The 11503-nt window shown below is 35.9% G+C and overlaps 1 protein-coding gene across 2 annotated transcripts; it reads left to right on the top strand.

The window, feature by feature from the left end:
* The first annotated feature begins 4775 nt into the window (after positions 1-4775).
* Positions 4776-8416, top strand: LOC137715548 (zinc finger CCCH domain-containing protein 46-like). Of its 2 annotated transcripts, none has more exons than XR_011065574.1 (9): positions 4776-5626; positions 5930-6112; positions 6191-6370; positions 6467-6561; positions 6651-6920; positions 7182-7278; positions 7377-7597; positions 7740-7814; positions 8069-8416. XR_011065574.1 is itself a non-coding variant. In XM_068454896.1 (9 exons), the coding sequence occupies exons 1-8, from the start codon at positions 4830-4832 to the stop codon at positions 7796-7798; spliced, it is 1878 nt and encodes a 625-aa protein (XP_068310997.1). In that variant the 5' UTR covers positions 4776-4829; the 3' UTR covers positions 7799-7814; positions 8069-8416. The 2 variants fall into 2 exon arrangements, 1 of the variants encoding a protein (XP_068310997.1); XM_068454896.1 differs by having other exon boundaries at positions 7764-7814.
* Positions 8417-11503: the final 3087 nt, after the last annotated feature.

Raw genomic sequence — 11503 nt, 5'->3', positions numbered from 1 at the left:
GTTCTCAGTACAAAATTGAAAGGTACAAAAAAATGGCAGATTTAACTCACATGTGAGGCTCATGTGCAACCTATTAACAAAAGAATTATCGGAACTTTTAATTTTGAATTTGATTCCTAAGGTTGCGTTTGGTACACGGGACGGGACGGAACAGAGTGGGACGAGGCGTTCCATCCCGCGTTTGGTGCGCCTAAAATGAGTGGAACGCGCTGTTCCACGGAACAGATTTTGGATGATTTTTTGTTCCACACCCCCACCCTGGAACGGGTTGTTCCACGTCTGTGGGACAGAAATTTTCAATATTTTTAGACAAAAATGCCCTTGGTCTTTTTCAAAATTTACAACTTCAAAATCAGTTAACAAACCCTAAAAACAAAATCTCTTCTTCTCAGCCGTTTCTCTTCACCTCTGCATCTCTTTCCCTTTCGCAACCTTCCTGCTCATCTTCATCCCTTTCCCCTTCGCAACCTTCCTGCTCATCTTCTTCTGTGCAGCCTCGCAACCTTCCTCCTCGTCCTCTTCCGTGTAGCAGCTCTGCGAACTTGGTGGTCCTCAGGTATCTCTCTCTCTCTCTCTCTCTCTCTCTCTCTCTCTCTCCTCTGTATTTTTGGGTAACTTGAATGTTTGAATTGGTGATCACAAAATCAAGATTTGTTTGTCAGTTACAGTATTAATAAGTGCCTGATTTCATTTGTAAACTATTTCTGTTTACAATAAATATGGATTGGTAATTATTGGATTTATGGATTCGTAGTTTATTTCCCAGCTGAATTAGATAATTTTGGTTTTGATTATTTATGTTGGTTGGTTTGCTTTAAGAAAATTGTTTTATTATTTAATTAGTAGTCGATTCTAATTTGGAGAAAATCTTGTGATAGGGTTATTTGGATGATACAATGAAAGTTGAGGTGATTTTAGGTTCTGGGTTTCTCTCAGATTTTAATATTTTTATGGGTTTGCGATTTGAATGGAGGATTTACATTCTGGGTTTAGCTAAGATCAACATAGAAGGAAAGGGGAGTTTATTAATTCAAATGTCGAATTGTCGGTTTCGAATGAAAAGGAAAAGGACAGGGTAAAGAATTAGTGTTGAGTGGGATCTTAACAACCCAGTAAAAAATATTACAAACAGGCATCTAGGGATTGACTATGCTTGGTTTTTTGTTCTGTCCTGTTTCTAATGACTTGGCCACTGACAATCATTTAGCAGTCAATGCATCTTTTTATTTCATTTTCTCCAGCAACCAAGAGAAGGGTATCGAGTAGTAGAGCAGTAGAGCAGGCTTTTATTAGCTGGCCTCTTTGCTATGGATTTTGGGTTGATTTTGGTTCGTTTATTAGTAGAAGAGCAGGCTTTCTGCTATTATATATCTGCTTAGAGCAGTTGGTTGTTTGCTTTGAAGAATATTGATTCACTAAAACACCTAATTTGGTATATATCTCCCATTCAATTTGATTTGATGGAAATCTGATGCGCAGAAAAGTACGAGGAAAGAAGCAGTGAAGAATATAATCACTAACTTTTTCAGTTTATGTTTATATTTTTACTCTTATCTCTGTTGGTTACTTAGTTAACTTTAACAGTATATAATTATCAATCTTGGTAATTTTGTCTTTTTGTGAAAGAACAGAGATTAGGCATTGTTCTTGATTTATAAAAATGTCCATAAAATTTATACTGTTGGTTGAGTTTTAGTTTCGATGGCTGAAGTCCCATTTAGTATATTTACTGTTTAATCCATTAAATTTATAGATTTTGGAAATGTAATTTTATTTCTTATATTGCTTGATTTAGAGGAAATTTAAGGTTCTTTAGCATTCTGGAGTAATTCAATTTCTGAATTGGTATCATTATGAATTTAGAAGGATGACATAAAACTGGCTTATGTGGTTAAATATAATTTCATGACGTTTTAGTGCTAGGTTTAGATCAAATGTTTGGATTAGGCCTAATGAAGGGACCAATTCAGTGTTCAAGAGCTTGTAGATATAACAGAATTCGTAGAAATGTACTCTCATCTTTGAAAAACGATAGACGTGACCAATTTTTCTCTTTAGGAGGATGACTTAGGTATAGGGATGTCAAGATTTGGACTCTTTTCTTGTAAGGACAAAACACTCATATGCTCTATCTATGAACCACTGATATGATCTTCTTAATAAATATTGACTTGTAAACTGTGAAAGTTCGAGTTAGGTTTTTCTTTTTGTAACAACCAACAAACATCTGAAAACTGCCCAGTTAAGGTCCTCTTTTGTGTGGGTGAGTTTATTAGGGAATAGGATTTTCTTTCCTCTCTCTCAAGCCCTACTCTTGATTTTCGGAGTTTCTGTTTTACGTTTTTTTAATGGTTTATTGATAATATATAAGGATTTGCCTTTGCAAAGAAACTGTCGGTGCATTTGAAATATAGTGAAAAGATTAGGTTGTGAAAGAGAAGACTACTAGGGAAGTACAGGAGTTATGGTGCTGATTAGTCCTCAAAACAAGTGAAACCATTATTGCTGTTGTGCAAAAATATAAACTGTGTGAGTGCAGTTGTTTTAAAATTATTTGCGTGTGGTTTTTTATAGTTTTGCTTTTTTCCAGTTTGGATTAAAATGGATTTTGAATTTTTAAGAAGAAACTAAAAGGGTCGTTGGAATTTTGGAAACCTTTGTGTTTTTGGTGAACACGCAGACAATCTTGAAAATTTGTGTTAGAAGACTAATGTTTGTATATAAAAATTGCAGCCATGTGGTAAAGAACAATGGTTCATTCTAAATGTCAATGGACTAATCCATGTGATGACTGTGTTGAAAGGCACAAATTTTTTTGACATGTTTGGGTTTGATCTCATGTGGATTATTGGAAAAACAAAATGGTATTGCTCTGACAGATTGTTGGTCGCTTACAGGTCTGAAGACTAATATTACGAATCGTGATTCTAAATCAGCCGAAGATCGTTATTTATCTGTGAGTTTTGCATGTTTATTAGCTTATATGGTTTGGATCTTTTTTTTTTGTTGGATCGTTATTGTGCGTGTCTGATGCATTTTGTTTTCCAGATTCGGGAAACTGTCCCTTTCAGATTTTTGGAATTTCGATTCTGATTCTTGGAACTCTCTGTGCTAAAGGTATATAAATGTATTATTTGGACCACCTTGGATGACTCACAGAAGCCAAATTTCATTAAAGTGTTTATGGAGAGCCTTTGAGGTTTTAGTATTTGTGGTTTTAGTATGGGGAACTTTATCAACTTCTAAGTGTTTTAGTATTTGTGGTTTTAGTATGGGGAACTTTATCAACTTCTAAGTGTTTTCATTATTACTTTAGCAAGACATTATTTGTTTTTTAAGTCAGGACGAATGTTTGATTTCGGAAATTTCATGTTTAAGTTATGCATATTTCATTTTCTTTGTTTAAGTTCTAAATGTTTAAACCCTAAAATGTTTACGATATGCATGATCATTAAACTTATATATTTTTCAACATTTGTCATGTGCTCTTATGTGGTTTGCCTTGTTCCTGCAATGGGGAATATTTAGAGGGGTGTCCTTCTAAACAAGGCCAATTCTAATGTTTGTAGAACCTAAACTCCCTAAACAACAACCCACAATTGAAAGGACCAAAATTAGGGACTAAAAATTGAATTGGGGTGTGAGTTTTGCAATTTGCACAATAAAATTTGATGGGTTTGTGGTGAAAATTCGAATGGAGGTGTAGAAAACGGGAAAAATTACAAATTTTAAAGGGGTTTGCATGTGAAACACAATATATACCTATTAAAATTTGGACCAAGAAAAACAAATAATGGATAATAGTGTTCAAATTTGAACAACTTAAAAAAAAAAAAAAAAAAAAAAAGAGTCATGTCCCGTTCCGCCCATAAAATTGTACCAAACAACAGCGGAACATGGGTATTTTAGTCATTTTAATCTTTTGGTTCCGTTCCGTCCATGTGCTACCAAACATAACACAGAACATCTGTTCCGTTCCGTCCCGTCTGCGTACCAAACGCTACCTAATGGATCTGAACACAAGGATTTAATTTCTATTTTTTTGCCACGAGGGGCAATTTTCAGTTCTCCCACTTTGTCTAGTTTTGTCTCTTTGTGTAAAGACAACAAAACCTTGAAACTACCATGTTCGAGAGAGAGAGAGAGAGAGAGAGAGAGAGAGAGAGAATGGAGGACGGAGAAAGCAACGAGCAAGTGAGTGAGTGAGACTGTGAGAGCTAGTTTACTCTCCCAAGGCTGCAGCTTGTGCAGGGTTTTTGTGCTGTCATCAAAGCACCCTTGAATTGAATTGATACTTTCTCTTTTCTTTTTTGTTCCACCAAATCATCTTCAAGTTGAAACCACCACAGTTTAATCTAGTCCTTAAATAAAGCTTCACCTACTCACTCATACATTTGCCTCTCCTTTTGTCGGAAAGGGACGGATCCTTTTATCTAATCATTCTTACTAAATAATTCAGGTTTTTGAAATTTGATTCAATAGTTAAAATTATTATAATTTTTAAAATGAGTGTGTTTTTAATCGTTTGATCAAATTTTTAGAATCCGAATTATTTGATAAAAATGATTAAATAGAATGGATCCGGATAAAATCCCTTTTCCCTTTTTGTATACCCAATAACAATCATTATACTAAAATAATCATCCACCCCATTATTGCTCCCCTTCTTTTTACTATTGTATGTACATATACGTATATGTGTATATATAAAAACAAAAGGGCCAGCTTCACTCCACTGATCCACTGCTCTCTCTCTCTCTCTCTCTCCCCCCCCCCTCAAATCTCTCTCTATAGAAAACACATTCAAGTTGTTTGTGTTGTTTTTCTCCATGGATTCTTATGAAGCTACCAAGATTGTTTTCTCAAGGATCCAAAGCTTGGATCCAGAAAATGCCTCAAAAATCATGGGGTGCCTTCTGCTGCAAGACCATGGCGACAAGGAGATGATACGCTTGGCATTTGGACCAGAAACTCTCCTGCACAATCTCATCCTCAACGCCAAAACCCAACTCTCCCTTCTTCCCTCCGACAAACCTACTACTACTTATACCACTACTTCTGCTACTTTCACCCCCATCTCTAGGCCTACCCCTTTGTCCCTCTCCTCCTCCTCCTCCTCCTCCTCCTCTTCTTCCTCAAACCTTTGGAGCCTCTCCAATTCCGTGAGCCCCTCTGCTGCTTCTTCTCCGTCTTATGCCAGTATTCTTACCAAAAACACTAACCCTACTTCTCTCTGTGCTTCTAGTAGCGAAGTTGTTGACAAATACCAGTTTCAGAGCAATCTTTCTTTTCTCAGTGATCCAAAAACTGATGACTTGTTTTATGGATCTGAAGATTTGAATTCTGGGGGTGGATGGAAACCATGTTTGTATTATTCAAGAGGGTTCTGTAAAAACGGCAGCACCTGCCGTTTTCTCCACGGCGGCAGCTCAGTTAATGTTGTTTCTCCAGGCAATGCCAATGTGATTGGACAGTGCCAGGAGATAATCAGATCCAATGCCGCTGCTCAGCAGCAGAAACTGGCTGCAGTGTCACACTTCATGGCTGGCCGCGGTGGTGATGCTTCCTCTTTCCCATACAACAAGTGCATGGATTTTCTTATGCAACAACAAAATGACTCTCCAAGGTATATATATGCTTGTAATATTAACTAAAGTGGTAGTAAAATGTATTTACAGTTTTTGGTTGTTTATCCGGAATCATTTGGGGTATGATGTTCCGATCTACTTTGTGTTTCGCTTCAGTTTTACGAATAAAGCAGATCAAGTCGTCTTTAACTTTCCATACTTTCCGCTGCAAATTTTCAGTAAAAAAACTGACCACACTCTAATAAAATGTACTTCAAGCTTGGTTCTTACTAAATTTAACTTTTGCATAAAGTTATTGCCTCTAAATGAATTTTGTTTGGATTTTTCATGTGTTTTTTCAGGTCAGCAGCATCTGCATTGATGATGGGTGATGAAGTTCACAAGTTTGGGAGATACCAACATGATCGAAACGATTTTTCGACTTTAAATTTGGGAGGAAATGTCAATCACAGTTCAAGGCAGATCTACTTGACATTTCCAGCTGATAGTACATTTCGAGAAGAAGATGTCTCTAATTATTTTAGGTAATTAAATGGTTTTTCTTTTCTCCTTCTAGCAACCTGATGAAGTACTTAAAACTGAGAACTTGTGTGGTTTTGAAGCATTTATGGACCAGTGCAAGATGTGAGGATTCCATACCAGCAAAAGAGGATGTTTGGATTTGTTACATTCGTCTACTCCGAGACTGTGAAGATCATTTTGGCGAAAGGGAATCCTCATTTCGTATGCGATTCTCGGGTGCTTGTGAAGCCTTACAAGGAGAAGGGCAAAATCCCAGACAAGTAAGTTGTTTGAGTCTTCTGGTTTTGTTTTTGCTTTTACAATTTTTGCCTTCCTCCTTCCACATTGTTAATTTTGCTTTGAATTGACAATTCCAGGAAGCAACAACACCAACAGTTTGAGAGGGAAGACTACCATCTGTGTAGAAGCCTGTCCGCGATCGATTCGAGAGAGCATTATGATCTCAATCCTGGTAAGAAAACATGGTCCTTTGATGGTATACAACAGCTCATGTAAAATGAGGATTCACTATGAATCTTATTTTCTTTGATGTCTTTGTAGGATCAAGAACGTTTTACAATACACAAGACATGCTTTTGAGAAGGAAATTAGAGGACCAGGCTAAGTTGCAGCAAGCCATTGAAATCCAAGAAAGGAGACTTATGAACCTCCAACTTCTAGGCATCAAACCCAACAATCTTCATCATCAGAATCAGTACTACAATGGTTTATCAGAAGGGTCTCCATTTCCTTCACCCACTTTGTCACATGCATCCAAAAATCAATCCTTCAATTTTTCACCTAGAGGCAATAATGAAGAAGTCCCACAAGGTTTGCTAATCAATGTGTTTCTAGAGTTCTTGATGTAGAAAGATAGTTGCATTACCAAGGGAAGTGATTTCCACACCCTTCTTATCCACATGCACACCCCTGCTTATTTTTGATGATTGGACTGAGTAAATTACAGGGGACTCAATGGTCGGGAATAAGCTGTGTGCAGAAAGAGAAAATGGGTGTGTTGAAATCGGTTTCCATTACCAATTAGTGGTGCTTAATTCATTTATGCTTTGTTCACATTGAATGTTCTTGCAGAATACGATGAAGCTGAAAAACTGCAGCAGGAGATGAATCCAACTTTTAATCATGAAAATGAAGATAACAATGGCGATGATTTTAGCCTGCATGAAAGGTTTTGATCAGAATAAATTTAACCTTCAAATTAATTTCTGAATAAATATATATAATGTCCCAATCAATGTTAATTAATTTTTTTTATTTGAAAAGCAGTATGGAGCACATTCTCCCCGATAGCCTATTTGCATCTCCAAAGAAATCAGCTGCTGGAGACCAAATAAATGTCTTCTCAACTACTGCTTCTGCACAAGTCAATACTGAAAGCTTCACCAGAACCACCACCATTTCTTCTAACAATATTAATGATAATTTACTGCCCACCACTTCTACCCCAAATGCAGATTCCCCAAAATCTGTTCTTTCCAAATGTCCAGGTACTGTCACTTCTTCTTTCCCCATATAACAAACTACAAACAAAAACACACACATACACATATGCTTTGCTTTACTACTGCTATGATCCATATAAAGACCAAAAAATAAAAAATAAACAAATTATTAATTTTAACATTTTAGGTTTTCTTTTGGAATGTAATTAAGAAAGTCAAGCATGGGCAGCATTGGGGGAGAAATGACCTTGCTACTGCTAGGGTAAGCATACATTTCAATCTCTTGCAAGATTCTTATAAGCTTATTATACACAATTCGAGCCAAAGTGATCACTCATGTGAAAATTTTATGGTGCTTCGGAGTATCTATATACTCTTGAACAAGAATCTTGATCATTATATCTTGAACTAATAACTTAACAGTTTAAAATTCAGAGTAAAGAACACTCCAGAGCACCATAAAAAATCCCTCGTTCTTGGTAGTAATTACATTTTGTATACTTTCTTAATTTGCAGAAACAATTGAGAAGGATTACAAAAGGAAGAAAAAGATCGTCTAGCTATATAGCCAAAAGCATATACCAATATCAAAGCAAACTTGCAGACAAGATCTCAGCAAGATCACTATTGTCATTAATATATATATATATATATATATGTATGTATGTATGTATGTATGTATACTATTTAGAATAATAATACCTAATTGTATACATAAAAAAACAGATGGACTGATTTATTTTAGTGGGGTCTATTTCAGTACTCTCTGCCCTATCTCCATAGGTATGTGCTGGCTGGACCACAGCAAGCAAGCTGTAACAATGTAACATATCAACTTTCATATGATATTTTAATTTAGGGTTACTTATCTTTTTATTTTACCACTTCAGACTTATATGTAACCGGTTTATGGCTAAGTAAATAAATATAAAATTATATGTAAGTTTTTTTCTTCCGCATGAAGATAAATCATTAAATTAGAATGTCACGAATTAGTATGAGACCGTACATGTTTGATTCAAGGGGCTCCCCTTTTTGTGCCAGAGAGACGAAAACTCTGGATCAGATTGAGAGGTGATTGTTGTAGATGAAGTAGGATTCTTTCCTCTTCTGTCTTCTCTTCTTTCTTCTACTTTTTTCATATTTTTATTTTTGTATTTGTGTTTTTGTTAAAAAAATAATATAAAATGTTAACATGAATTTAATATAACCGTTCAAGTAAGAAGAACACGAAGAACATAAAAATTAGAAGGGAAAAGAATATTCGTTGGGGATGGCCAATAAAGTAGTGAGCAAGTGTAGCAGAAGCTTAACAATTGTACTGAAATGGAGCCCTCAAAAGGAAAAAGCAGCAGAGGAGATGACTCAGTGGAGGGAGGGTAAAAAGCTGAGCATCTCTGGCTCCATCTTGAGGCTTAATCTAGAATTACATTTTATGAAAAAGAGAGCATCTTTGGATCTCTTCTACCAAAGCAATCGGATCATATTCGGATCATTTTGGATCTTTTCTATCAAGGCTACCAGATCAAGTCATTCGGATTTTTGAAATTTCATCCAACGATCTACCTGTTTTGACCATTTAAAAGTTATAATAATTTTTAACTGTTGAATAAAATTTCGAAGGTTTGGATCACTTGATCCAGTAACATTGGTAGAATCTGAGCTAGGCTGTCTGAACATAAAAGAAAAGAAAACTTTATGTGCATTTGGAAAATTATGACAAAAAGAAGGGGTAAAAATAATAACAAAAGAAAGAAAAGGAGTAGTTGTCCATTCATGCGAGTAAAGGGGGTTGCTTTTGGAGGACTCTATCTTTTGTCTTATTTTGTAATTTTTGTTTTAAACAAGGGTTGATATATAAAGGAAGGGCCATAGAGTCAGTCCCTCACATGGCTTCTGAAAGCCCTTTGAATGGTATCCATGCCGATCTGGGCACCACGCACTCCTTTCCCTTTCAGTTTCAGTGCCTTTTTTGGACCTTCCTTCTCTGACCCCTTTCTGATTTTAACATTTACTTCTCAATTTTTGTTTTTGACTTATATGGTTTGATGGAGAGAGTAAAATAGAAAGCGTTCACTGCTGTGTGACGTCACGGTTTAATGATACATTGTTATGTGTAAGGTTTTCTTCACATAAAAATGTATTTTTGGAGACACTACGATGGTTTTGAACTTGTTCTATGTAAGTTGTTTTCGGTTTGATGCCCTCGTGTTTTGGCATGGTTTGATAGAAATTTCCAGTATGTTGTTGTAGATCTCATATTTTGGAATTTATTGTCATTTCAATGACCAATATTTAGTAGTCGAGAATTTAGATTCACAAGATACGTTGAAACATAATACATTTTTTGTGGGTTGATAAATTGAAAATTTTCTTCAAGGGGGTAATGTGTCTTCGTTGACATATGTTGAAATTAAATTGGGGGAGCATTCTCTGTCTTCCTATTTCTCTCCCTCACATCTAGTTTTGTTGTATAACGCATGTGAGGGTTGTTGAACAAATCAATGAGAACGACAATGCAATTCAAGATTTCCCTCCGACATCCCCAATATCTTTGAGACCTTTGAGATAACTGTTAATTTCTGCTACAACATCAAGATCGACTTGAGGAGCCAATTATGACTGGCATGTATAAGAAGGAAAGTAAATGGTGGTGTGAACATGAGTGGAGAAGAGGAAGAATTGTTGAACAAAAGCAATAAAAAATAAAATTAAGCTCATTAAATATGTGGGACAATTTCAAGCCATCATATCTCTTTTGAACAGTCTAGATTGAAAACAAGGGAAGGCGAGGGGAGATAATCCAAGTTCAACAAAATTTGTGCACGTCTAGCAATTGACATGATTACACATAAAGGGCATTTAGGTCATTTTGGACATCCAGGTGCCATGGTCCAACGCTCTTTTTTAATACACAAAATGTTACTTAATTCAATTCTAATGGTGAAAATATTTTGTGAGTTCAAAATTACCCCTGAAATTGTGGATTTGATTTGAGCTCTTGCTTAAATTTTTGTTTGTGAGTGTTGTATGTCTTGCATTTGTGTCCCACTCTTGGGGACTGCCTCCCTATAAACGACAGTGCGATAGTGCTCCAAACAGAGTCAATATGGATGTTGTGGGTTTCACAACAAAATTATAACAAAAAATAAAATAAAAGAAAAAAAAAACGGTCTAAAAATTTTCTCTAGGTACGGATCAGTGTTTTATTTATACAAACGATATTAGAGAATGAGATAATCAAACGTTATGATCTTGAGTGCAAGAAGTGTGGTACCATGCGTGGACGTATTTAGCATAAGGGGATTAGTGACCAATTTGTACGAGTAAGTTCATACTTGTAAGATGGAATCGTTGCCGATGTTTAGGCCAACATGTGGAGATACAGCACAGCAGGACCACCAAAAAGGTATTCATGTTGGATAACTGCATTAATGTAATTCTAAATCTAAAGTGGTTAAGATGTCTCCATCATTTGCCCCTCACATTCTGACAATTTTCAAATGGCTGCCCTCCTCACTCAAACATTGTTAGCATATATTTAGATGTGTTAATTAATTTGATTTATATTGTGCTAGGCTAGTGTGATGTCCAAATCAACCTAATTAGGAGATTGGTGATGTTTCCATGTCGTTTATGTGACATGCTTTAGGGTATTTAAAAGAAATACTTTTGAATGTGTGAAATGACCAAATGCTCATAGAAGGGAGAGAATTGACTTCTGTTGACCATAATGTCATGACACGTATGATAACATCTTAGTACATTATAATGCTCGTCAATATGAACGCGTGAGCGTAAACGGAACGTAACACAGTTCCATAATTGACTGCCACTTGAATTTGTAGCAGGCGGAGATCCGACGATTAGATCATTATGAAATTGTAATAATATTTATTGTAGAAGTAATGTGTTTGCCTTAAACAACTTATAGATTGGAAATCCGATGTC

Source organism: Pyrus communis, chromosome 14 (genome assembly GCF_963583255.1).
Source record: "Pyrus communis chromosome 14, drPyrComm1.1, whole genome shotgun sequence".
In the NCBI taxonomy this organism is placed as follows: Eukaryota; Viridiplantae; Streptophyta; class Magnoliopsida; order Rosales; family Rosaceae; genus Pyrus; species Pyrus communis.
Note: the sequence above shows the minus strand (reverse complement) of the source record. Positions and strands in the feature narration are given on the sequence as shown.

Coding starts and splice junctions, on each gene's coding strand:
- LOC137715548 (XM_068454896.1), top strand. CDS start 4,830: ATGGATTCTTATGAAGCTACCAAGATTGTTTTCTCAAGGATCCAAAGC. Junction 6,113..6,190: donor GATGTCTCTAATTATTTTAG/GTAATTAAATGG, acceptor GTGGTTTTGAAG/CATTTATGGACCAGTGCAAG. Junction 6,562..6,650: donor GCATTATGATCTCAATCCTG/GTAAGAAAACAT, acceptor ATGTCTTTGTAG/GATCAAGAACGTTTTACAAT.